This window comes from Neophocaena asiaeorientalis, unplaced genomic scaffold, assembly GCF_003031525.2.
Source record: "Neophocaena asiaeorientalis asiaeorientalis breed wild unplaced genomic scaffold, Neophocaena_asiaeorientalis_V1.1 scaffold148, whole genome shotgun sequence".
Taxonomy (NCBI): Eukaryota; Metazoa; Chordata; class Mammalia; order Artiodactyla; family Phocoenidae; genus Neophocaena; species Neophocaena asiaeorientalis.
The window spans coordinates 5,253,731-5,281,656 of record NW_020174050.1 but is presented as its reverse complement, the minus strand read 5'-3'; the positions used below and the strand labels follow the sequence as shown (position 1 = coordinate 5,281,656).

General features: G+C 38.7%; 2 protein-coding genes across 3 annotated transcripts in view; one reads left to right on the top strand and one right to left on the bottom strand.

Annotated features, from left to right (window-relative positions):
• CCNI (cyclin I) overlaps positions 1 to 18,676 on the top strand; it is a 32,274-nt gene extending 13,598 nt beyond the window's left edge. Inside the window, exons 3-7 of the mRNA XM_024754137.1 lie at positions 6,648 to 6,776; positions 9,957 to 10,031; positions 10,167 to 10,307; positions 10,605 to 10,835; positions 17,112 to 18,676. Coding sequence (XP_024609905.1) covers positions 6,648 to 6,776; positions 9,957 to 10,031; positions 10,167 to 10,307; positions 10,605 to 10,835; positions 17,112 to 17,555 — 1,020 coding nt within the window. The 3' untranslated portion in view covers positions 17,556 to 18,676. The remainder of the gene's footprint in view (positions 1 to 6,647; positions 6,777 to 9,956; positions 10,032 to 10,166; positions 10,308 to 10,604; positions 10,836 to 17,111) is intronic.
• Positions 18,677 to 24,806: 6,130 nt separating this feature from the next.
• The window catches only part of SEPTIN11 (septin 11), an 89,675-nt gene continuing 86,555 nt past the window's right edge, over positions 24,807 to 27,926 (bottom strand). Inside the window, exons 11-12 of one of the 2 annotated variants that reach the window (XM_024754135.1) lie at positions 27,525 to 27,691; positions 25,078 to 25,237 (exon numbers count right to left, since the gene is read on the bottom strand). Coding sequence is in view for 1 of the 2 variants with exons in the window: in XM_024754136.1 (XP_024609904.1) it covers positions 25,234 to 25,237 (4 nt within the window). In the remaining variant the exon portion in view is untranslated. Of the gene's footprint in view, positions 25,238 to 27,524; positions 27,692 to 27,926 lie in introns of both variants that reach the window. The other variant, XM_024754136.1, reaches the window with a different exon arrangement.

Here is a 27,926-nt window from a genome sequence, read left to right as displayed (position 1 = left end):
ATTACAAATGGTATTGTTTTAAATTTTTTATTTTTTTACATGCTTGCTTCTATATACTGGTATATAGAAATAAAATAGATTTTTATATAGACCATACTAAATTAACTTACTAATAGTTTGCCGAGTCTTTAGGATTTTCTGTGTATTATACTCAGTCATGTCAGATGTGAATAATCATGGTTTTATTTAGTTCTTTCCAGTCCTTATACTTTCTATATTTCTGTTTTACAGAATTAGCTAGGGTTTCCAGAACACTGCTGAAGTCTGAATTTGAGGAGAACGTTTTCAGTATTTCACCATTAACTATAATAATTGCTATATATTCCTTAATCTTTATTAGATTAAGAAATTCCTCTCCCTGCCTTAGTTTGCTAAGAGATGTTTTCATTAATAGGTGTTGAATTTTTATACATCATTGGATTTTGTTAATATTTTGGTGAGGCGTTTTGCTTCTGTGGTCATGGGTCAGATTGGTTTGTGATGCCTTTGTCTAGTTTTCATGGTAAAGTTACGCTGGCTTTGTAAAATGAGTTGGGAAGTATTCCTGCTTTTTTTTTTTTTCAGTGCTCTCAGTTTGTTTAGATTAATGTTATTTCTTAAATGTTGGAAGGTTTTACTGCAGAGCCACTGGGGCCTACAGATTTATTTGTGGGAAAGTATTTAATAATCAGTCCCATTTCTTTGGTAAATATGAGGCTAATCAGGTCTTCATTTAAATCTTATCAGTTTTGGTGAGTTGCGTTTTTCAAGGAATTTATTCATTTCATCTAAATTTTCAAATTATTTGTGTAAAGTTACTCATATCTTCTTTTTAACATCTAAAGGGTCCATAGTGATGGTCCCTTTTTCATTTCTTAGTTGATTTGTGCTTTTTCTTTCTTAATCACCCTTTCTAGAGATCTGTCAGTCTTTCAGTTCTGTTGATTTTCCCTATTATACATTTGTCTTTTGTTTTTTTAGTTTTGCTCTTTTTTTCGTTATTTCTGTCTACTTTCTTTATATAATTTGCTGTTCTTTATCTTGAGATAGATGCTTAAATAACTGGTTTTCCAGTTTTCTTCTTTTTTAATATATTCATTTAGAGCTATAAATTTTCTTCAAAGCATAGCTGTCCACCCTTGCCTAGTTTGTTGTTCGGTCCCGTATTGGGTTCTTAATTTTTTTTTTTTTTTTTTTTTTGCCGTACGCGGGCATCTCACTGTTGTGGCCTCTCCCGTTGTGGAGCACAGGCTCCGGACGCGCAGGCTCAGCGGCCATGGCTCACGGGCCCAGCCGCTCCGCGGCATGTGGGATCTTCCCGGACCAGGGCACGAACCCACGTCCCCTGCATCGGCAGGTGGACTCTCAACCACTGCGCCACCAGGGAAGCCCATGCCTCGTTATTTTTGATTGGTTGCTGAACATTATGAAAAATTGTAGAGGCTCTAGATGCTATCTTTCTGCAGGATGGTTCAGTCTTCCCTCTGGTGGGCAAACTGAAGAGGAGATTAATCACTTTAATCCACTGAGGGACTGTGCTGATTGGAGGCTGGGTTGCTGTTGGGTATGGCTTCATCACCTCTGGTTGCCCCCAACTCCTAGAGTGTAGCCAAGGATTCCAGCTGAGAGCTTGGAGTGTTTACTAGTGCCCCTTATTCCTGAAGGGTGCTAAACTCCTCCTGAACTCATTCTTGCTTTTCAGAGGCTTTCTGCTTAGCCTCTGAGAACCTTGTCCTTCCCAACTTCAGAATTTCATTCAGAATATGAATTAAGAGGAAAGTCAGCTGAGTGTCACATTCAGATCTCTGACCCTCCCTCTTCCCACTAGGTTCTTGGCTCTTCAGGTCTCCAGATTTTGTCTCTTGCCTTGTAAGACTCCCAAAGCTCTGTTGGTTTCTTTGCTCATACTTTACACCTCTTGCCATACTCACAGGATGGGCAGATGCCTGAAAGGGGAAGCCGTGCAGAGTGTTGACTCCTCTCTTATTGTTACCTCCTCTCCAGAATCTTGGCTCCTCAAGGCCCGGTTATCCTAGCAGTTCTCATGCCTTTCTGTTGCTGTTGTTAATAGCTTTTCTAGTCCTCAGCTAGAGTGTAGGTTTGCTGCTACCTACTCAGTCATAGGCAAAAGCAGTAAGGTAATTTTTTAAGAAGTGTTGAACTTAATAGTTGTGACAAGAGATGCTGTGGGAGCACAGGAAGGTATTTAGCCAGACTTATCGGGGAAAGTATCTGGTGGGGACTGACCATTGAAATATCTCTTAAAGGATAAATAATAAGCCAGGGAAAAGAGAGGGAGTGTGTTCCAACCAGAGGGAGCAGTATGAGCAAAGGAGCAGTGATGTAAGTAGCATTACAGGAACAAGGAAGAACATAAATACAAGTACTGCTGTTATGAGCTTTAAGGCAGAAAGTGATGAAAGGTGAGTGAGGCTGGAGAGGTAGGTCAAAGAGGGATTTGTATGCCATGCCTGGGGAGTTATACTTAATCTCTTAGGTAATGGTGAACCTTTTAGAGTTTAAAGCTGGGGAGGATTTGTGTTTTAATGATCAGAATAGCAGCAGTGGAATATAAAGCCCTGTGTTTTACCAGGTTGAGTCAAACCATTATAAATTCTCTGTGGGATTAGTTGTTCAACCAATTGACTGAACTCTCTTAACCCTATTTGAGAAATCCATATAAGAGAAAACAGATCCCTTGATCAGGGAATACTATCTAGGGTAGGCAGACCTCCTTCCTTCCTCCCTCCCTCCCTCCCTCCCTGATGGGATTACTTATGCACAGAACTTAATTGTTTAAAGCTATTCTGATAATATTACTGTTCAGTGCAGGTTTTAATTGATTTGAAAAAGTGATCTTAGGATCAGTATCACTTCACTTAAGAGTGAGTCTTCTCAAACCATTATCTTCTGTGGGGTTTTTTTGGTTATTGTTAGTTTTGGCTAGTGTTGATAATACTAGCCATGCAACAATGCTTTCTTGGTTCTATTCTCAAATTTTTAATATAAGTTAAAGTCCAAAGATTGTCATCTCTTTCATAACTAATTGCATTGTAACTGGTTTAAGAGAATTATTTATATGTAATATTTTGTAAATTTGTTTTTTCTGGCATCACAGAGTACCAGGTATTTTTAGAGGAGGGAAAGGACAAAACTAATATTTAAGTGCCTTTTGCATTCTGTGTGTTTTACATAAGTTATATCATTTAGTTATAAATATGGTATGGAAATCTATTTAACTGTGTTCCCTTGTGTTACACCCATACTTACAGAACATTATGTTCATCTTCTGTGGGACTGCTTACAGTTATATGTTTGTGTTATGTATTTGTTTAATGTCAAACACCAGATAGTCACATTACATAATATAATCTGTTATTTAGGGATTTTTTTTTCCCCTATATCTCTGACCTGAAGGTAGAATTAATGGTGTTTTTATTCCTCATTGCTACTCTAGATCATTGTTCTTTCACCTCCCTAAAAGCGTCCCCAGTTTCATCAGATTGTATCACCATCTGCCTTTCCCTGTATGAATTTATTTCCTTGTAATTGAATTGTTCAGATGGCTTACTTAACATTACTTTTTTTTTTTTTTGGCACTTTTAGATAAAAACTCAACTTGGTAGAAATTTAATTTCTCTTGAATACTTAACTCTCTCCATCTAATAGTTTTGTGATTGCTTCACTTGGTTCCCAGGGACCCTTAGGAGCCCCTAGTCCAGCTCTTAAAGTAGCACCTCAAGGCTCTATGGAAGATGGAATATTGTAAAACCAGTGACCATACTAAGAGCTGTCTGACCCAGGGATTAGCTGTAGGGCTGTGTCTGCTTCCTCCCACCTCTGGAGAAGCCATAGAATCCAGATAGTATTTTTTTTTTTTTTTGTGGTACGCGGGTCTCTCACTTTCGTGGCCTCTCCCATTGCAGAGCACAGGCTCCGGACACGCAGGTTCAGCGGCCATGGCTTACGGGCCCAGCCGCTCCGCAGCATGTGGGATCTTCCCGGACCGGGGCACGAACCCGTGTCCCCTGCATCAGCAGGCGGACTCTCAACGACTGCGCCACCAGGGAAGCCCCCAGATAGTATTTTGCTGCCTTTTTCAGACTCCTTTTGTAAGAGTGAGAATCCAACTCGTGGCTTTAATAGCGTAACTCCAGTTTCCTCTTGTCAAGTTGGATAATAGTCTCTGCAGGACATACAGTTCCCTGCTACTCTATATACCCCAAACCTGTCAAGCCCACAATTTCAGTCCCATGAACAAAAGAAACTTACTGTTTCTTTTTGATTCATTGAATTGTATCACTAGTTTCACTAGTTGTCAGAGTATCTGTTTCTAGCAGTCTTTTCCATCCATCTTGATTTTTATATGCAAATCTGAGGAGCTTAACAATAGGTTATTGCCTCCAGGTTGACATTGGTCCTATCCTTCAGAGTAAAGTTCACAGGTTTAAAATACTTGGTTCTTTTCCTTGCCTCACAAATGATTGCCCCATCCCCTCACCTTAAGATACAAGTTAGTTACTGTCTCCTTCAAGAGCCTTTTACTCTACTCCCACACTGGGCCAGGTGCCCTTCCAGTGTGGTCTGCTAGCACCCTGTGTATGCCTCTATTCTAATGCTTACCATATTTTATTAACATTTTCTGATTGTTTTCCTCACCGTGAGACTTTAAATTGTAAAGTTTAAAGAGGGAGTTCATTCTTTTTTTATCCCCCCCTTGGCTGCATTGGGTCTTCATTGCTGCGCGCAGGCTTTCTTTAGTTGTGGTGCGTGGGCTTCTCATTGCGGTGGCTTCTCTTATTGCGGAGCATGGGCTTTACGCACACGGGCTTCAGTAGTTGCAGCACACCTGCTAAGTAGTCGCGGCACGCAGGCTCTAGAGCACAGGCTCAGTAGTTGTGGTGCACAGGCTTAGTTGCTCCGCGGCATGTGGGATCTTCCTGGACCAGAGATTGAACCCATGTCCCCTGCATTGGCAAGCAGATTCTTAACCACCGTGCCACCAGGGAAGTCCCAGAGTTCATTCTTCATTGTATTCCCATGACCTATCATACGACTGACACTTAATGTTCATTAATATGAACTCAGTTAAATGTCTTGATTGTCAGATGTTTTCAGATTATTGTTCATAGTCTTAACACCAGCTTGGTGGTGAGATGTAAATATAAGAGGTTGTAAACCATCTTTATCTCATTTTCTTCTCAGTATTTCTTGTGCAGTATTCTAGAGTCAATCTTTATTTGACAAAAGGAATTGACCAGAAGGTGAATGTATGGCAGTGTTAACCTTCTAAAATACCAGCTATAACTAAGTTTAGAGCTAAATATAAAAATTATGTGTGTGATTAGTTGGTTTGGCCAACACAGAAATACTTTATTTTGTTGTGTCAAAGCTGAAAACTGACAGAAAGAGGAGTTGGAGTAAAATAAGAGAAACTAGCCAGTGCAATAGTAGAGATTATAATGATCATCAAAGCGCTTATTCCTTACAAACTAAAGAAAGCCAAGAGGAGGGAGAGAAGAAATTCCAACTGAAATACCTGTTTGAGGAGATATATTGTCAAGATGTACAGCCCTTCGTGCTTCAGTAGCTCTTGAGGCATCTTTCTGTGATATAGGAATTAATTTCATTAAGTTGACCCTGAATGATCAGGAAAAAGGTTTAAGCTGTGGTCTCTCTACTTTCTGAGGAATGAGATAAGTATTATATTTATTTTTAAAGAGATTTCTATCCAAAATGGTTATGATGATAAATCCTGCAATGCTTAGGTTAAACCTTTACTTGTCTGGAACTCTCACTTATTGAAAATAGTCTTTCCCACTAATCACAGAGTTATTTCTGTAGTTTGTTGTGTTTACCTGGCAGAAGTAGTACTTACATAGATCTGTTTTATTAGTAGTAGATTAAGTATTACTAGGTTTGTTTTGTTTTTTATGGTGCTTACAAAACTGAAGAGTAAATCGTTAAATACTGCTTTAAAGTGTGTACCTTTTAAAAATTAAGCCTATATCCAGCAGTTTAAAATAATATGTTGGAAGATTAAAATGCCAATAATGTTTAGTGTTTGTACAGTGATCTTTGTAATGATAAGTTGGTTCAGGTTAATTTCCCCTTCAATATTCTTTCATCATCTTTAAATGTGTAATTTGTCTCTTATTCCTGATATTTTTCATTTATTCCTCGTGACTTTAGTTTTGTTTTTAATGGACTGTCATTCTGTTATCATAGTCCATTTGTGTTTCCTAAAATAGTTTAATGGCTATTTGCTGCCTTAGAAAGAAATCCAGTATATTTTCTTATTCTCAAGAATTAAGAAAACTTACTTCCAAAATTACTATCAGTTGATATTAGTGTTACCTAAAATTTAAAACCTCAACTTAATTAAAGTATAGATATATAGTGAGATGACATTGTGAAAATTTTATTTAATAAATAAGAGAATATTGGATATTGATATTAAATGCTATAAGTAGTACATAAGGTTTTATCTTCATTTATCTCAAGTTTGATAGATTTTGAATAAACTTTACAACAGTTTTTAACATATAAACACATATTCCATAGCATTTGCTAACCTTTTATAAACAAGAATTACAAACATATCCTTGATGATAACTTGAAACTTTACTTGTTCACTTTATTTTTATTTTTTAATTGTTCCCTTATAGAATGTTTCTCCATCCCAGAGAGATGAAGTGATCCAGTGGCTGGCCAAACTCAAGTACCAATTCAACCTTTACCCAGAAACATTTGCTCTGGCTAGCAGTCTTTTGGACAGGTTCTTAGCTACTGTAAAGGTAAATATTTTAGAATACACTTACATACAGCTTCTTTTTTGAGGGTTTATATGCTACACCAGGGACTATTAGTAAAATATTCTACAAAGTGGGAAGGAGTGGAAAACCTTCCTAAAGATTATATATATACTTATAAGCTATTGCTTTAAGTTTTCGGAAATGTTTCTAATTATATTCTGTAGTTTTCTTTTGGCTACAAGTATTCATAATTTATACTTAACTTATGAAAGTTTTGATCTCTTGATTTTAATACAAACCATATAGCATTGGCAAAATGTTCAGTCATCTTTTTAACACACTGAGTACTAGTTGTGAACATTGAATCAGACTAGAAAAGTATAAGCCTATTGCATATTTTTCTCTGTCACTACTTATTTATTGAATCCCTTTTGTGTAGTTTTCTGAACAATATATAAATACTTTCTAGAGGAGTATAACAAGATGAACTGAACTGTCATAAAATAACTTCATTGTATTTTTGTTAAATGGCAGCATTACGGGTAAGTTTTATGTTGTCCCTATTGCTATAATATATTGTTGGTTATCTTATGTGAAATCAGTCATAGTAGGCCCACAACAGATTTAAAGCAGAAAGGCAGCATTTATTCAATAGCAAGGCATGAAAAGCAATTCAGTTGTTATTTGTATGCCTAGGAATATGTAGCTGCAGGAATGATGTATTCAGTGCTGAGGGTGCCATATTCTTTGTTATTAGGTATAAAAAAATAGAAGCCAAAGAATTATGGAGTGGAAGAATTTGGACGGCCACTCAAGTTACCTTTCTATGTTTCAAACTTCTACTTTTGAGAGTAAAGCAACTTAAATTATAATGACACTAATTGCCTGAAGTCTGGGTTATCTGAGATGCCTACATTTATCTAGGCATCAAGTCCCCCTCCCTTCTCCCTAGTCCCCTACTGTAGCTAATCTCCCTTTCACAGAGAAAGATTCGTTTGAGGTTAGTGTCGTTTCTTGGGTTGTATATTCCTCAAAAATTTTAATGGACTTGTTGTAGCTTCTATCATAGAGAAGATTTTTACTGGCCTTATTATTAAACATTTTAAACAGATTTAGGGGAAGTTTCTGGAACAATTAGAGAAATTTGCCAAGTAAAATATCATTTCTTTCATATTGCTTATTTAATGGGTCCTATCACGCTACTAGCATCAGATACTTAGATATGGTTAATCTATATTGAAACAATTCATCTAAAATGTATTCATAGTTTAAAGGTGCTTAAAGCAGACCATTAAAGGGCTACAACAGTGAATGGAACCTCAATCCCAGCTGTGCAGAAGAAGGTACTATGAAATTCTTTAAAAATAATAGATCTCGAGCCCTATCCCAGACATACTGAATCTGAATCTCTAGTAGGTGAGATCTGGACATCTGTATTTAAATAAACAAAAACTACATAGATGATTCTGGTATACATCCAGGATTGAGAACTACTGTTTGTTTAAAAAACACACACCCATATATTTGCTGTTGGGATTCATTTCAGTCCTAAATTTATTATTGGCGCCCTTGATTTGGGGGTTGCATTTCCTACCCAAAGTTGTTAACTGTTGGACTCTTTTCTTTGTAATGAACTCTGATTACCTCAGGGATATGGTTTTGATATGTTGTGTACATGGAGAAATAAGGGAACCTGGAAAACTGTCTTAGCAACAAGATCTGACTTCACTTTCTATATCACTTGTGTGGTGTCCATTAACCTTTGAGACTGTTTTCTCATCTGTAAAAGAAGATATATTTATGGCAGTGCTTTCTAAACAGTAATATTCTGATTAATATTAATGATTATTTTAAAACATTGATAGTATTGAACTAGCTTTTATTTCTCATACGGGCAGAGAATTGGAAGATTCCTAGACAGTCTGCCACTTATACTGAGGCACAATGGTCATTAGTTGGCATGTTTATTAAGTAATTAATCAAGGCCATACTCTGGTCATCAGAAGCCTTCCCCAAGGCTTCATGGGAATGTAATGTTTAGGTATAAAATGTTGAAACAGGTTTTCTTTGTGTTATCTAACTTATCTCTGTGTCATTCAATATAATTGGACTAAATTATCGTGATTATTTATTTGGCTGCACCGAGCAGCTGCGGGATCTTAGTACCCCGACCAGGGATTGAACCCAGGCCATGACAGTGAAAGCACCAAATCCTAACCATTGGACCACCAGGGAAATCCCTGTCCTGATTATTTAAAATTGGATTCTGATGCTGGGTTGGCAAACCCTATTCTACCAGTGACATAGAACTCATTATAGATAAGGAAAATAGGCAAATTCAAGCCCTCCTATGGGTGTCAAACCCAAGAAAGGTTTTTTCCCCACTAATTGGTTCTGTATATATGTAGGAGCCTTTCATTCTTATCATGGATCTTGAATATATAATTTTTTGGGTGAACATTTAATTAGAAAATTTCATCTGCTAGCATCCTATAATTTTTTAAAGCATGTGAAATATATTAATAGCCTTTATTTTATTTTCCCTTCTTTCTCTTTAATCCCCCTAACACCTAGTATGTTAATCTAACTGATATAACAGGCAAAGAGAATAAAACTAGCTTAAAAAATATACAAATATATTCTTAATTTGGGGAATTTTATTAAATAAAAAAATGTCTTGTAAAATCAAGCTCATCTCTGCTGGATAGAAATTAACTTTGGCTAACTAGCATTGGTTGAACTTCCAACAATGGAATGTTCTTAGTATTTCCATAGAGTATAAGGCTGAGGTTATGAAGTTAAAAGTCAGCTCTGATCTAGAAAGCAGTGGGTAGGGGGGCTTCCCTGGTGGTGCAGTGCTTGAGAATCTGCCTGCCAATGCAGGGGACACGGATTCGAGCCCTGGTCTGGGAAGACCCCACATGCCGCGGAGCAGCTGGGCCCCTGAGCCACAGTTACTGAGCCTGCGCGTCTGGAGCCGGTGCTCCGCAACAAGAGAGGCCGCGATAGTGAGAGGCCTGCGCGCTGCGATGAAGAGTGGCCCCCGCTCACCACAACTAGAGAAAGCCCTCGCACAGAAACGAAGACCCAACACAGCAAAAATAAATATTTAAAAAATGCGTAGGAATCAGATTAATTGAATTCCATAGAATTGTGTGCATACTTTTAACTCATCTTTTTGAAGAATCACTGAAGTTGCTTTTTCTCTCTTCCCCATTTTAGGCCCACCCAAAATACCTGAGTTGTATTGCAATCAGCTGTTTTTTCCTAGCTGCCAAGACTGTTGAGGAAGACGAGGTAAATATTTTCCTTTAAAGATTAGTCATGTCTCTTTTTTGAAATTATCCTTTTATTTTCTGTTTACCAAAACAAAAACTGAGTTTATTTTTTTCTGTCCTGTCCTCCTGCCCCATCCCCCTTTGCTTTGGATAGAGAATACCAGTACTGAAGGTGTTGGCAAGAGATAGTTTCTGTGGATGTTCTTCATCTGAAATTCTGAGGATGGAGAGAATTATTCTGGATAAGTTGAATTGGGATCTTCACACAGCCACACCATTGGATTTTCTTCACATTGTAAATATACCTGAAATCTTTTCGTTTCTTATTTGAATGTGTAGTCCTATTTCAGTAACTTGAAAAGTAGATTGCCCACTCATTTTTTTTGTTGTTGTTCTGATTTTTAGGAAAAGGAAAATAATTGCAGTTAGCCAAGGAAAAATGAGAAATTGGGGTGTATGTCAAATCATTGAAGCTAAAATTGCAAACTTAGAAATTGAGTAATACCTGAGGTTACATCAGTTTCTGTATATAGCTTATCTAGACATTTGAGTAAAACTAGTGATGTTCTTGTGATTGTTTTTATTTTTTTAGTTCCATGCCATTGCAGTGTCAACTAGGCCACAGTTACTTTTTAGTTTGCCCAAACTGAGCCCATCTCAACATTTGGCAGTCCTTACCAAGCAATTACTTCACTGTATGGCCTGCAGCCAACTTCTGCAATTCAAAGGATCCATGCTTGCCCTGGCCATGGTTAGTTTGGAAATGGAGAAACTCATTCCTGATTGGCTTCCTCTTACAATTGAACTGCTTCAGAAAGCACAGGTAGGTGTCAGTCTAATTAAAGAGTGTTCATTTTAAATTTTTTCTCCTATTGGGATACATAGGGTGAGCAGATAGTTATAAAACTAAGAGACATTTTAATCTTGTAATGGCAACTCATTTTTAAGAGTATAGTTTTACACACTTTAAATTTATGTGTTAGATGTCTTTTTTCCTTTTTTAAAGCTCAGATAGTATTTTCTTGATTCTTTTCATCCCTTCTAGATTACTTTAAAAGTAAGATTCTTGATAATATATTCTCCATTAGTTTTGTATGAAGAACATTCCTAGCTATATTTGTAGGTTTCATTATAGTACTTCTGACTTACTCATTTTATAAAAGTCAAGAACATAAATTGCAAGAAGTTACTTTTTTAGACAAGCAGATAATTTATTGTTGGCTAGAGAGGGAAGTATTTGGCAAAGAGAAACTATATTCCTGAACTTCCAGGACTTTCTGAAGTCCTGGTAGTTCTCACTCTTGCTTAAGATTGGTTAATAACTTGTATCTGCAAATTGATACAAAATGTTAGCAGTCAGTTAAATTTTTATCAACTGTCTATATAAAAAGTAAAAGTTTAGTGGAGAAAAATGTCATTCAAATGAAAAATTAGTAATGGCGCTGTATGTTAGCAGCAACTTGGAGAGAATCCTTATTGCTTCTATTCATGTCACCAAATAGAACCTACAAGTTTAGATCTGCTGCAAACCATACTCCTCGGCCAACTGAGTCCATAAAAGACTTACGAACCCACTTTCCTTTTAAACATACATGTCCCTACTTATCTCATTTGGCAGTAGTTACTCTGATTTGTTTCATTGAGTGTTATTTAGAGCAGAGTCTGTTAAATTCTGAGCTTAAAAACATTTTGTAATATAAAAAGAACTAACTTGAGCAAAGGGCTGCAGTTATTGAGCTAATAAAACATAATTCTATAAAAGAAAGAGAATACTTGAATTTGGTGTTTTGTAAGATAGTTATAATTGACGATTTTATAGATATAAGCTATAAAAGTTAGCAGACCCAGACATGTAAGGTATACCAGTGCAGCCTCTCAGCTGAGGATATCATGCCCTAGTTGGTGAGCAGAGAAGGGCTGAGAGTCTTTTCATAAAAATGATGATGATGATGGTCAGATCAGTATATCAACTAGAGCTCCATCCCTCTTATATGTGTCTTGTTCCACTGTTCTTAGCATGGCTCAGCTTGTTCTGTATCCCTGGGAAACATGGTGTTAGTGTAACAAAGGCTATTTCTCCTTCATGTTCTTTTAATTGCATGTGTTAGATTAAAATAATTGAGAAGTGCTTCTTTGCGTTGAAATAAATGCTATAATGAAAATAAACCCAAGGAGATAGTTACTGTTTAGTGAGAATTTTTAGAAACTAACATAAACTACCACATAAGTGAATGGTGTAGCACAGAACATTTACTTTGCCTACCTAGAGTGTTGGAAAATGAAGTTGAATATTAATCTTTTACATTAGACTGCAGAAGGAGGGGAAGGGACATAAAGAGAACATCCTACCTCCTACATTTTTCATCTTTTTATTGGAACAAAGGACATATTTCTAAACGCCTCCATGACTTGGTCTCTGTGCCTGTTTCCAATCTAGTACAGAGAAAATTTGCTATATGAAGAGTTACTGTCACAGAGAAAGGACAGGCTTCGAAGCATAAATAGTAAGAATGTAAATAGCATGTATATTCTGTAGCTTTGAGGGCTTGTTCTCTACTGAAGAACACTAGAGAATCTGCTTATTCTCTTTTATAAGTCTTCTGGTGCTAGAAGAAAGTGTTCACTGAAACTGTTTTCCCCAAGTATTATTGTTACAAGCTTGGAAATTGAAGGAACCTTCTTAGAAATCATATCATTCAACTCCTTTATTTTATAGCTGCAGTCCGGGGAACTTGGGACTTTGTCAGAGACACACAGAACTTAGTAGGCAAAGAAAACTAAAAAAAAAAACCAGTGCTTTTTCTGTACCACAGAAACCTTGAAGATTCTAGTCCAGTGGTTTTAAGAGTTTCCTTTAGAACTGGAACCCTTCCCTCACCCCCAACAAAATCTTGTACACACACAATCCCAAAATCCTAAGTAGTAAAGTATTACTTTGTAATGTGTGTTTGGGGCACAGGCCTATCAGATGCAGTCCTATTTAACATGGCCTCTTCCCTTTCATAAGCTATTTGGACATAGTTTGAAAACCACTGTTCCTTTCTCTTGTATATGTATATAGTTATATTCCACAGATATTTATTGAGAAATCTATGATCAAGGCATTGGGGATACAGTGATTCTAAAATGTCTCTGCTTCATGTAATAGTCAAGTTATAATAAGGAAGACAGTTTAAAACAAGTAAGGTCACAGAACTTCAGAGATTTTGAGACTTGGTTTTAGCAATTCTCTGAAACCCTCGTGGCCCAAATCTGAGTGGCTCCTTATTCTTTAAGACTCAGACATTTTTACCTTTTGCTAAGTTCACCTGTGTTCATGTAGAACACCAAGTCTAATATCTTTGTAATTAGACCCATGACAAGGCCATAGTAATATCAGATGTTTCTCCTGGATTTCTGGTTCTAGTTTAGAAAATTCTTGCATCAGATGGTAAGATCATGCTGGAATTACTTCTGACATGTTTCCCAGGGTCCTGGTTTGAGAGGACTGCTTAGTGGTCCATCATAGACATCTCATGCTGTGAGGGGGCCCACTATCACCAACTCTGCCTGTGTTCCCTTTGAGAGGACTGCTTAGTGGTCCATCATAGACATCTCATGCTGTGAGGGGGCCCACTATCACCAACTCTGCCTGTGTTCCCTTTGAGAGGACTGCTTAGTGGTCCATCATAGACATCTCATGCTGTGAGGGGGCCCACTATCACCAACTCTGCCTGTGTTCCCTTTGAGAGGACTGCTTAGTGGTCCATCATAGACATCTCATGCTGTGAGGGGGCCCACTATCACCAACTCTGCCTGTGTTCCCTCTGGACTTCAGACGAAGTACAGTGAGTGTTCCCTGGTTTGAAAGGCAAGCTTCCTCTTGTCCCTCCCTGTCCCCTCCCCAGTCCACCGCCCCCATCACCACCCCTCATCTCTTTTGCTACCTGAGTTGTTGCTCATCATTCTGGGATAGCTAACCCTCTCTTTCCTCTTACCCCTTCTCTCATTGCTCTGCTTCTGTGGCTATACTCATGTTCTCCTCTTTCTGACTGACGTGGTCGACCTTGATTATCTCAGGATGTGAAATCTACCCAGATTAGTGTGGTGGTCTTCCTAGACCCTACTCAGGCACTAGTCAAAGTAGATGTTTCTGCTGTGGTGTAGTTTAAAATTAGAGTATGGAGTTAAGGAAGCAGACCTTCCCCACCAGGGTCTTCTAGTTCTTCTTAAAGGTGCTTAAAGTCAGACTACTTAACTGCACTGCACGGTATTTTCAGTGCTTTATGCTGTCCATTGAACCTTGTGGGTCCATCTGAACCAATTACATCATGCTGTTCTGATCCCCTCTTCCCATCAGTAACCTGTTTGGATGTCTGCTCTGTAAATTTTCAATGCTATTTACCCTACCTCCTTGGTGAGCTATACTATAGTTCTGTTTGTTGTTGCAGGGGATGCTTTAAAATGGTTACCGTATTTTAATTTGGGGAGATAGTTAAATGCTCTCTTGACACTCTGCAATCAGAACAAGTTCATTTTAAATCTTTTTATAACAATTTCATTAGAGGACTTGTCTGGTGTCTAAAGTTGCAGTAATTCCAGTATGTGTGCTTATTTTGTTTCCTCCACTGCATCTCAATGAGGACCATATTATTTTTTTTCTTAGAACAAATTTAGGTTGTAGTAGATTAGAAGAAATTTATTTTGATGCATTATTTTAGACAAAGGACTTAACTTGGGTGGAAGTAGAGTTCATTAGATGGTATTGGTTTGCATAATCTTCATTGTCTTTCCAGCCCCGTTTTCTGCCAGTCCTCACCTATAAATAGAACTCCCTATTTACTATTTTCACAGAGGAAGTTTATAGTGACATAAATAGTCTTCCTTTTACTTGAAATACATGTCCTCCTTTTTCAGGGTTCTTCTGTGATACTATGCCCAGTGACCAAGGCATTAGAATATTTGTGATATTTTTACTTTTCTAGGCCATTGAGTATCATTCATTTGTTAAAGAACAGTTCATTAAACCTAGGTATACTTATAATAATTTTTACCCTGTAGCCTTCTTTTCACTTCCCAATTCCTGTCTTTTTTTTCTGTTACCTCTTTTGTAGGCTTTTTGAAGAAGCGTGGTACCTGGCCTAGAGTACCAGTTGCCTTAAAGAACTTTGAAGCCCCATCCCTATCCTGTGTGCTTTGTTCCATTGTTTTTAAGAGAGGAAAAGAAATTCTAATACTAGTTAATAATATCTTACCTGTTTGTTAGGGTGTTATCTAGTGCCTTTCAAACTAGGGGAAAAAAATTAGTGAACAAAATAGTAGATATTAAAAATGGTCATTTTCAGGTATAGTTTCTGACAACTTCAGACATTTTTACCTTTGTACTACGTGATGACTAACACCAGCCTTTCGTCTTCCTTTCCACTGACCTGGGTAACAAGTAATGAGTATATTTAGAGATAAAAATAATTTTCTCAGCAAATATGTTCTTGCAGAGCATGTTATTTTCCTTTATTTTCTCTGTGGTATTGCGAAGTCATGCTGTGTGCTACAGGTTTTATAGGTATGAATAAGAATTGATTATATAAAGAATATATAAGACTGGAAAGTGATCCCCGATAGTTAAATAGTCAGGACAGGCTTCCTGGAGGTGGCATCAGTTAGCCAGACCTGGAAGGAATATGTAACACAGTTTCAACGTGTAGAAACAGGATGAGCAAGGGTAAAGTAAGAAAGGGCAAGATTTGTGCAGAGTAGAGAGCAGGCCTGTTTGGCAGGAATGTAGAGCACAAATTGGGATATGGTAGGAGGAAATAAGGCTGGGTCAGATTGTGGAGAGCCTTCTTAATACCAAGCTAAAGAGGTTAGATTATTTCTGGCAGGCACTTGGGGTGCCGCTAAAGAAATTTGAATAGGGAGAAATATATGTTGCCAGAGTAATTCTGACCAGAGCTATAATTGCAGGGAAAGTAAGGCAAAGAGCAACTAATTGGACTCTCTATCACAAGTAAGATTTTGAAGGCCTTCCAGGTACAGTCAGTGGTGCTAGAAACTTAGGGAATAAAAATGAATATGAGGGCTCCCCTGGTGGCGCAGTGGTTGAGAGTCCGCCTGCCGATGCAGGGGACACGGGTTCGTGCCCCGGTCCGGGAAGATCCCACATGCCGCGGAGCGGCTGGGCCCGTGAGCCATGGCCACTGAGCCTGCGCGTCCGGAGCCTGTGCTCCACAACGGGAGAGGCCACAACAGTGAGAGGCCCACGTACAACAACAACAAAAACAAAAAACAAAAAAAACCATGATACACTGCCTACCTCTTGGGATCTTGTAGTCTATAGTAGAAAAGCATAAATGGTTAAATAGATCATTCTAATACAGTGTAGTAAGTATGATGACAGGTTGATACAAAAACAGATGACCCTGAAATTTGGGTTTGTCGGGGGGTTAAGGGGAGTCAAGGGTGGCTTCAAAAAGGACTGATACCTGAATTATCCTGAAGGATAAGAAGGAATTAGTGAAACCCGCAGATTAAAAACATGAGCAAGAACGTTTTTTCTTATTGTTGTCAATTCTGCTGTTTTCTACAAAAATATAACTTGTCAAAGGTTCCCATTTACTGTTTTAAAAACAAAATAATAAGTTGTTCAAAATTCTTAGCCTTTCCCCATCCCTTATGTAAATTTTTTCTTGCCTCTGTCTGCTTCTTTAAATGCTTAATGGATTTTATGTTTATCTGTACCTTGGTCTTCACTAAGGAGGCTGGAAGAGAAAAGGAGGGTAGGGTGAAAGGCCTTCTAGACAGGGGAGATAGCCTGAACAAAAGCATATGTTGGAATATATAGCAGTGAACAAAAGAGAATAATTTCAGCTTTCATGCAGATGTACAGCATACAGTTGCAAATAAAGAATTCAAGTTCCAAAGAAGTTTATAATACAAATACAGATTTGGACACAATTTCTAAAAATGATAGGTAGGCTGGAGGAGTAGACGAGTTTGAGGTAAAAGATGTGGGGAGAGAAATCTTGGGGGGCAGAGGGCACGGGGAGAAAAAGTGGCCAGCAAAGACGACAGACAGCCTATATTAATTATCAACTTTGTGTTTTCTTTCCCCCGGGCTCAGATGGATAGCTCCCAGTTGATCCACTGTCGGGAGCTTGTGGCACATCACCTTTCTACTCTGCAGTCTTCCCTGCCTCTAAATTCCGTTTATGTCTACCGTCCCCTCAAGCACACCCTGGTGACCTGTGACAAAGGAGTGTTCAGATTACATCCCTCCTCTGCCCCAGGCCCAGATTTCTCCAAGGACAACAGCAAACCAGAAGTGCCAGTCAGAGGTACAGCAGCCTTCTACCATCATCTCCCAGCTGCCAGTGGGTGCAAGCATACCTCTGCTAAACGCAAAGTGGAGGAAATGGAAGTGGACGACTTCTATGATGGGATCAAACGGCTCTATAATGAAGATAATGCTTCAGAAAATGTGGGTTCTGTGTGTGGCACTGATTTATCAAGGCAAGAGGGACATACTTCCCCTTGTCCACCTTTGCAGCCTGTTTCTGTCATGTAGCTCCAGGTGTTACCTTCAAGTGCAAACTAAGGTAGACTACTGTGGGAATGGGAACATGGAAAACAGGATAGGCTGTATAAAGGTATATACCTTACCAGGCTGATTCGAAATGAGCCAGAAAAAAAAAAAACCTGTTGACTTGTATGGCTAATTATAATTCAACATTATTTAAGCACTTAAAGACCAAAAAAAGTGTAAAATTCAAGATCAAAAAATTTTTAAGTAAAAAATTTCTTCGTAGTGTTTGTCAGTTCCACCCTTTTCTCTGCTAAAGTGTAATGTAGATTACCCTGTGTCAGAAATTCACGTTCAGTGTTTTTTTTTTTAAAGTTCCAAAATTCCTAGCTAGCAGACCTTGTCCCAGATCCTGATTTAATTTTCCTCTTGCTTTTGCTTGCTGCTTCTTTGAATACTAAATGAATTTTATGCATGTTGACCTATAGCCTGCCTTCCACTGATGAGGAAACCCTGAAAATTTGTTTTTAGCAATTTAGTGAACAGATTATTTCAGTGACAGCCATGTTGATAATCCATGATTCAAATTCAACTTAATCTGAAAAAGGTACTTCAGAATCGCCTGTGAATCAGAGTTGGTAACAGAAGAAGAACTCCCATTACCATGTTGATTTTTGTTTGTCTCCTTTCAATTTCTAGAGTTTGGAAACAAAATTAATATTTTCATTTTTATCTTAAATTGAAGCTTAAAAGTGGCATGTGATTAGGACACTCTTAAGATTTGTTGGAAGCATTTTTGACATTTGTATAATAGAATTTGTGATAAAGTTAATATATCCAGGTGCTCACCAAAGAAACATGTTACAACTAAAATTAGATTAAAAAAAACTGTTCAGTTCACTCATTTATAATCAGTAGGAGAGACTGTCTAGATGTTGGGGCAGCTCTATGATTTGGGTCTGTAACATGTAATAACTGAATTCAGTACCCTAGTTTTATGTTAAGCTATTAGGATTTACTTGATAAAAGTTAATCCCCCTGCCTCCCCAGCCTACCTGTATTCTCTTCATGACTTCTGGGTCCTGAGCTCCCTGTGCAGCCTGAAGAAGGTACTGCAGTCAGAACCATGTACTGATTGGTAGCAATAAAAGTTGTCCTTAACCTTTTTCTCTCTTTTTTTCCTGCTTGTGAAGAAGTGCAAGTTCTTGATTAGTTAGGCACTGCTGTTTCAACTGCGGAAGATGATAAAAATCCTAATATGCTTGCAGAAAATAAAACATGAAGGAAGGGGGGGATTTAAATGTGGCTGAGTTTAGGTTTTGACATGGTGGACTGTGACCTTGCAAACAGTAAATTCTTAGCTTAAGGAACCGTGAGGGCAGACACAGACCCATAGCTAGATAACCTGTCACTTTTAAGCCACCGATTTTGTTCTGGTTTAGCAGAGCAAGAGTATTCTCCGGTCAGCATTTGACTTTTAAAGTCTTTTATGGTAGGGCTGGCTACCTGCCGTAGTCCGATCAAGGGGGGAAACACGTGTAAGTACAGGGAGTGAGAAGGAATATACAAGAACGAACTACTTTTGGCGTGAAGACAGCATGAGGCTGGCTTTGCAGATACACATAAAAAAAAAAATCCCACCTATCCTAATCTTCATCTGGTTCTGTTTCTTAATTCTCCTGAATTGTGGGAGCTCCAGGAAGTCCACAACTACAAATGTTCATCATTAAAATAAATGCTGCGTAACCCCCCGCCCACTTCCACTTAACAAATGAGGAACATTTTTGTTACGTAGAAAGCTAGGGATAAAGTTGAGTCTAGAATCAGAATATTTCATTTGTGGTCCAGTTGCTACATACAGATGGTACAGAAGTTAGAAATAATATTTCAATTTCTTGATCTTGAGGCTTTCTAAAAAATGGATGGTAAGTCCGTTTGGAAAAAAGTATTTTCATGGGAAACTGAATTGGAGTGGTTGGGCTGCTGCTAGGTCTCATGCCTCAAAGCTTATTTAACCCATAGATCAGTTAAATGATAGTACTTTGGAGACCAGCCCCTCCTGAGCACCCTTTCAGTTACATCTCCCTGCCACTGTCCCAGAGACCTGAGCTGCCATGAGCTCTTGGAGAACTTTGGCTCTCTGGGGCCTGAACTCACGGACTGAGACAGAAAAAAGCAGAACATTCTTGAAGTGTGGAACTTTTCATTAAGAATGTTCCTACTGTTAAATTAGATCCTGTTTTATCAGAAACTATGCTCATTAGCCTGTCCCAAGATACCTGTCTTAAATCTTGGCATCACACCACAATTACTCTCTTCCAAGATTTGGAAACTTGAGCTTTATGGATCACGATTGCCTGGTGCCTCCTGGTGGTGAGAAAACCTGTTATTCCACAAAGGCTCTGCAAAGGCAAGGGAATAAACATGATGGGAGAAATTAGTTATTCTCTAATCCTCCGTTCAACAGAAGTGAAAGTGCACGCTCTAGCTCCTGAAGCTCTTACTAGGAGTAGCCAAATAATTACTTGTCTTTCAGGGTTGAAGTTCGTTACCTGTGGAGAACTGAATTTTCTGCAGATGATGTCTTACATTAGTGTGGAGGGGAGGGCTGGGAAAGGAGAGTGCTCTCGAGTGCCAGTTAAAAAGACTGATACAACTGATTTGTCAGAAATGTTCCTGACACCATGCCTTCGGCTCTGAAAGAAGCTATAGCGTAGCTCCTCACTTGGCCAAGCTGATGAGAATCGGAGCCTACAGTCCTGCCATTGAGGCAGTTAAGACATTGGCGTCTGCCCCCGAAGAAGTATTCTTTCTTTTCTCCTATGTTGTTAGAACCAACACGTATGTATGTCCTGTCTATTCTCTTTACATACCTGGATTTTCAGGATTTCTAATTCACTCCTTTGGAGTTCCTGAAACAAGAAAGTAAGTTGTCCTTGAGCATCACTGCCCGTAACAGCACAATGTGGTTAAAGCCACTGATGCTCAGCAAGCATAACGGGGAGCCTTGTTATCTTCATCCTTAAGGTAGTTTGTACATTTTCAACTGGAAAGGGGAAGATACTGTGCCAGATGTCTTTCTTCACAAGCCTCCTGGGACATAGCAGGTTGAAGATTAGAGAATTGTCCACATAGCCAAGAATTTTTAACAAGGTTCAATTTCTGACTTACCAAATATAAAGGATAAAGCTTTGAGATACGATGTTTTGTCTAACATGTAACTGTTATTTCTAAAGCCTCCAAAATTGTTGAAACCAGTCTTTAAACTGTGTTAACAGGAGAATGTCTCCTATGCTCATTTATAATGTTTTGAGCTTTGGCCACTAGATGGTGCTTTTAGAAAAATAGAACATCTTTTTAAGTTTCCGGGAGAAACTGGGCTTACTGTGTGGGAACGAGCAGTTGAGCGCTCACCTCTTGTTGCTAAGCAATGCGTCAGCATCATTTGCAGTTACAAGTTCACATCACGTAAGCCATAGGAGGCCTGTGCATGTGGGACTGAGGGAAATTAGCTATATCTGCCGTGGTTTGGGACAGATGGTGGCTAAGCGTGTCTCGTACCAAAAAAAAAAAAGTTTTACAAATTAAAAATCCTAATACTTGTACATTGTTCGGTCCTGCAAGATAACTTCGAAATGTGATTGAGAATACTTGAAAATAGCCAACTCCCAAAAGCTTGCTGCTTTCATTTTGAGCTGGATTTGACCAATCAGTAGGACAGAAAAGGTGAAGTACAGGCTTTGTAGCACAGCTTGCATTAAGGAGTTAAAATGAAAGCTCTCCCTCACCATACCGATGAGTTTACAGACCTTCCTTTATTTACAGTGTGGTTAAGTCCCGATAAACTCATCGTAAGTTGAAAATATCCTTAAGTCGAAAATGCATTTAATGCATCTAACCTACTGAACATCATAGCTTAGCCTAGTCTACCTCAAATGTGCTCAGAACACTTACAGTAACCTTACAGTTGGGCAAAATCATTTAACACAAAGTCTGTTCTATAATAAAGTATTGAATATTCTATGGAATTTATTGAATACTGAATTGAAAAACAATGCTTCTAAGTGTATCCGCGGTTTACCCTCGTGATTGCATTGGCTGACTGGGAGCTGCAGCTCGCTGCCACTCCCCAGCAAAGTGAGCATCCAAACTGCATATTGCTAGCCCAGGAGAAGATCCAAATTCAGAAATACGGTTTCTACTCAATGCATATCACTTTCACACTATCATAAAACCAAAAAACTGTGAGTCAAACCATCTTAAGTCAGGGACCATCTGCAGTGGTTTTTATGATGTAAGACCCATGTGTAGCACACAGACATAACTCTCCCTGGGCCATCTCTTGATTATTGAAAAGGTGTCATGAGAGGTAACCAAGAACGTCTTATCAGATAGAGAAATCTGAAGAGAGCACAAAACACTAGTGTTGAAGTTTCCAGGAGGCTGAACCTCTCCATTTCTCTTGACTCTTGAAGTACAACCTTCATAGCAGATCAGATGCCAAAACTGTTGACCTTATTGTGTTACACAACAGTAGGGCAGTGTAGAAAAGCATAGGCCCAGTAAACTCTTTCTCATGCTCAGAAACAGCTTATTTTGTTAGCAAGGGAACACTCCAGAAAGAAGGGCAACCTTAAGAAAGAAACCACTGAAAAGCAATTGGGGGTGGAGGTGGGTTTTGCTTTTCAGAATACTATCTCTCACAATTTAGCACAGAAAGGGCTTACCTTTTCTGTTTACCCCCAGAATCTGCCATGTTTGAGGTATGCAGAGAGACATGCAATTCATAGTGCGTGGCTACATCCACAGTACCTAATGTAGGCCTGGTGCAGTATATAGAATAAAAGTATTTGGGGGGGGGGGGGGGTGGGGGAAAGATGGATGGATATAAATAAAGGGCAAGGAGAGCTAGAACTGCAACTCCTCAGTATTCTCAAACGCACCGTGCAGAGAAGGCATGGTTAAGCAGAGTTCTTCGTGGAATGTTATTCTGTGCCCTCCCCACCATACACAAGTTTTCTTTTTGACAGGGACCAACCTGGTGATAATAGCCTCTGCCTCCTCTGATCTAGGTGCCATGATTTTGAAAGGAAGTTTCCATAGTGGACTGAAATGCCATTCAACTCACAGCCTGCAAATAACTGATTTGAGGCAGACGTGAAGTCTTCATCTGTACCTCCCACGATGTTCCACTAACAACCAAAAGATCTCATTTGTAAACAGCTACCTGTCAGAATAGGAAGGTTGGAAAGCGAGGTGAGCAGATACCGAGGCTCGCAATTAGTCTTTTTAGATTAACACATTCAACCTCTACACCAGCCCTGAGGGTGCCAGTTGTTTGCTAGAGATTGATCTGAAAGCCAGATGGTATCAGTCTCAAGGACTAAATACCATGGTCTTAAGGATTCAAGTACAAGGATCTTCAAAATGAGCCACATTGCCAACACTGTCAGTCTCCAGGGTGGAAAGATGACAGTCATCTGCAAAGCAAAAGGTTTTGCATAGAAATGTCATTTAAATACAGTGAAAATTACGTACTTAGTTTTTCAGATATCCAGAACTTTTACCCATAAGCTGGGACAACGATAGGCAGAAAAATAACCAAAATAACTAAGAAGGACGTTTAGGTACAGTTGATGAGGAAAAGTATGGTCAAGCCTATTGCGAAGATGACCTAATTTTATCTGACCCAGCTCAGCACATACTAATTCAGATCAGGTCTCTCCTTTATACGTGTACGTGTGCTGTGCCCATCTCAAGTAGACCATCTAGACTACACTCACTTTTCAGCAATAAGGCCGAGTCTGTATCTGAAGTCAAGTAAGGTTTTTGTTTTAAACACTGTATGAAAAATAAAAAGCCTATCACCAATGGAAATAGGTTCAGATGGCTCAGTTCTCCCTGCTTTCCAACAATCTAGCTTGAGATAAACGAGTCGTTTTTATTATTCGTATCTCTTAGTTGGTCAGCCAAGAGAACTTGAGAACCTACCAGTTTTATCAACATTTGAGAAAAGGAACCACCTTAAGTAAAATGCCAAATCAACGGAGGATAGCTGTGTACTTGACCAGTGGTGTCTGTTATCCACTTTCCCTAGATAACTGAACAGAGGCCAACCTGCGTGTAATAGCCAGTTCCCCCGCCCCTCCCATTAAGATGATGACCATTGCACTTCCTCCAACATGAAGATTAAAAAGGGAATAACAGAAATAGATTACACATTTCTCTACTTAAACAAACAAAAAAAAGACTGCCTAATTTGCTTTTTAAATATTGCCCCAAAAATGTCTTTACAATCTGATGCAGAATTTACTTTTAAAATATGAGTGATAGGGTAAAGTTGATATGAAAATATTAAAAGGAGTTTAAAAATAAATCCAATTGTACTTAGTAATCACAGTGGTTTCACACAATAGGATGTTTGTGTTTAACTTACAAAACTGACAGTATGTCATGCTGTAGCATCAGTCAAGGAGTTGATACCCACCATCCACCCGCAAACCAGCGGTCGCATCGTTAGCAAATTTCTGTCCTTACAGATTACACTGTAGTATGGAGGGGATGGCTCTTGACTCATATTTTAATCATTTAATGGCTCAGATGAACCCGATTTTATTGCATTTAATGATAGTGTCTTTCTAAGTAAAGAAGGCCCCTTGCCAGCAAGCTCCTCCAATTGGTCTAAATAACCTCTTCCAAGAATCAAATGATTCAAGAAGCAGGGACTGTTGCTTCATCATTTCACCTTTCAACAGAAGCATATGTTACCATTCTTAAATACAAGGGAACACTCTTAAGATCTTTACCAAATGCAATTCACGCCACCAATATCCACCTACTATGGGGCTGAAAAAATGATGGAAATAAGCAGACTATTGACAAGTAATGAAATGAAAAGCTAACTTAAAATGCGTGTCCATGCCTTAAAATAGAAATGAATTTGAAAATTGTACCTTGACTACAAAAACGGCACCTAAGCGGTGGCTGCTAATAAAATAGCCTGTCACAAACGAGTCAGCATTAGAACTCACACTCAACTGGCAGAAGTGTGTGTGTTTGCGTGTGAGTGTATTTTAAGTGATTTCCAGATTTTTTTTTTTTTTTTTTTTTTTTTTGCAGACACAGTGGAGTAAGCCACCTGATCAGAACCAACGTTAAGTTAATGTTGCTGTTGTCTGGGACAGGATATGTACTTGTCGGGGGTTTGTTTCCATGGTCCAGGACACACGAAAACCGGACACAAGGTAAAGAAGAGCTTCGCAATAAATAAAAAGGCAGGGATGGGTCAGAAAGTTATTTTAAGGTACCTTTAAATATAAATTGAGTCCCAGAGGCAGAAAAGTCATCTACCTAACACTGGTACATTTTAAACATGATTAAGACTTGTAGGTCAAAATCCCAGTGACAGCACAGGGATTTTGTTGTTGTTGTATCTGAGATGAGGAGAGCATCTTAAACAGAATTCTGTGACTTAAAACTTCATTTAAATTTCCCCTTGAGCTTAAAATTGGCATAATTTTGATACCAAAACTAAGTTTGAATAACCAATACATAAAACGGAACTGGCTAAGTAGGAAAATTTTTTTTTTTTTCCAAAACAGAATCCCAAACCCCGAAAACTTAGATGAGGGGTGCAGGTAACAGAAAAAGAGTCAAATAAAACAACAATGGTTCCTGAATTTAAAGGAAGGATGCCCACTTCTCTCTCTCAAGAGGCAGACGGTCAGCTGAAAAATAAAAACATTGTATCAATAGAACACTCCAAATTAAAAAAATGCAGCCATCTTTGTTCATGCAATATCAAATGTTTAGAAAAAAAATCCCAAACTTCAAAACAACCCACAAAGCTAACAAAAGGAAGGAAAATTGTTGCCCTGATCTTATGACCTGATTGACGGTAGAGGGTCCTGATCGGGCTGTTCAGAATGTCACTCATGGGACAGAGGTCTGGAGTTAACATGAGATCAAGTCTGTGGACCCTCAGATTAGGTAGGGTCCATGCTGTCTTCAGTCCATGAGTTCTTGGGTCAGCAGCTTCAAGAACATGACAGCTAAACAAGAGGATCCCAACACAGGGCTACCTTGGGTTTTGGCCCAAGTTCTCTCTTTCACTCAATTTCCTTTTAAGTAGTAGTATTAGGTATTACTGTTTTTGGTGGTGATAAGTCACTTAAGTAACCACTATGGGCAGTGGTTTGTAAACAGACATTGACAAATACAAACAGCAGTGCAATATTTGACCCAGACTTTAAAAGAATAGGAGGCGATGGTGGAAATGAGGTAACTCTTCCCCAACACGTGTGAACAGACAGCTCCTGCTCTTCTAATGCTCTATGTCCATTAGGAGAGAGTAGGGCTTGTCAACAGGATGGTTACATAAAGAAGAAGCTACAGAAGAGAAAAAAGAAAGGTTCAGATTCAAATTTGATTCTTAAAAGGCTTAAAAAAAAAAAGGAGCTTCTCTACAACAAACTGTGAAAGAACAGCAGTGTGTCAGTAAAGGGATGACTTCCTCAAGCCCAGCTGGGGGGTGAGATGCAGCGCCAGCACTGGAGGCCGGGGAAGAAGAGGACGCCTGGGCTGGGGCAGTGGGGCGCTAGTGAGGGTGGAAGGGGACGGGAGTCAGGGAGAAAGGGTGGCAGAGACAGTAATATGACGTACAGGACATCACGTGGCAAGCATCCTGGAGGAGCTGGTGCTGCCCAGATGGTAGCATTTGAAGTCCAGACAAGGTAGGAAAACACGGGACTCTTTCATCCCTATTTCTTTTATCCAATATTATAAGCATGTGTACATTTGCATGTCAAACAGTGACTAAAAAGAACTCACAAAAGGGCACACAATGTTTGGGTAAAAATATATTTTCCCCCACTTTATGTCTTGGCACTAGTGATATATGCATAGATTACCTGTCCGCCACTCTCCTACCTTAACAGACACCAAATTACCAAGCAAGTTTGCTAAGTGATTACTTTCATACTTGAAAAAATGATATGCTTCACATTAATACAATTATTTTAGTTTTTTAAAAAAGACAAGTGTCTAACATGCAGTTTACATATATGACAATTCTGCATTAACACTGAAAGTAGATTACACAACAGTTTTAAAAACACATTGGTTATTTTCAAACAGCAAAATGACGATCTACAACTACAGTTTAAGGCATATCAGCATATTTTAAAATTAAGAAATAGACAAAGTTCTAATGCTGTTCACAGCTTAATCTTCAACTTATTTTAAAAATTCCCTTCATACCTACATACAATCTAGACTTTGTACGTCATCATTTCCCCTAAAGAGTCATCACATATGTATCCTGTCAATGGAACCGAGACGTCTGGAAGCTGAGACTTGACAACTTCAGACACTTGCAAATGGGAAAGCAAAGGGATCTGAATGGACAGTTTTGGTAGGACCACACAGAGACAGTATGACATGGGTTGGTAACAGCTGAAAAACCCGATTCAACAGTTTGTATATGAAACACTTATGGATATGTCAAGAAAGTGAGGAAACCGAGTCTTTGTGAGGTGCACAAGATACGAAGTGTTACTGCTGGTGAGATCACAAAGCAGAGAAGGAAGGTGAGTAACCTGTGCCCAGCATTTTGTTAAATGTTCCCCTGGTTTGAGGTGACCTTTCTGGACAAAACCTTGACCAATTAATAAAGAGCCTAAGTTGGGAAAACATAGTCTCTGAACTGCCAGTAAATTCTCCTAAGTGCTTTTCCATCACATCCTACCGCACTTACAACTGTTATGGGCATCTAAAGTCCAGAAGAAGCAAAAAGATGGTCATTACGGTTGAACAAAAGATGTGGGGAGAGGCCAGCAAGAGCTCACCAAAAAAAAAAAAAGGTGCTCCCTGCCAGTAGTTAGCACAAGGGAAAGACCATTAAACCAAGATCACCAAAAATTAAGCAACCATAAAGGGAGCCTAGCATAAAAAAAAAATTTCCTCTTGCTTTTTCTCTAGTGGAAGGTAGTAGTTTCTCATTCTAACTTTACTTACACAGTCAGAACCAAGGACCCTCTGGGAATTCCCTGGCAGTCCAGTGGTTAGGACTTCGCGCTCTCACTGCCGAGGACACAGGTTCAGTCCCTGGTCAGGGAACTAATATCCCACAAGCCGCGCAGTGCAGTCAAAAAAACAAAAAACACCAAACCAAAACAAAAAACCTAGAAAAAAAAAACGAAACACTAAAAAACAAAAAAAAAAACAAAAAAAAAAACAAACCAAGGACCCTCTAATATCCAATGAACCCACAATGCTGTGTAGAACAGACTGGGGCTAGTAATTTCTGACTTGCACACGGATATCAAGGAAAAGTCAAATCTCTGTGTTTCTTGTAAAAAAGATATAAATGTGAGCCATTTAAAATATATTTAGGTTTTTTGTTTGTTTTTTAAAAAA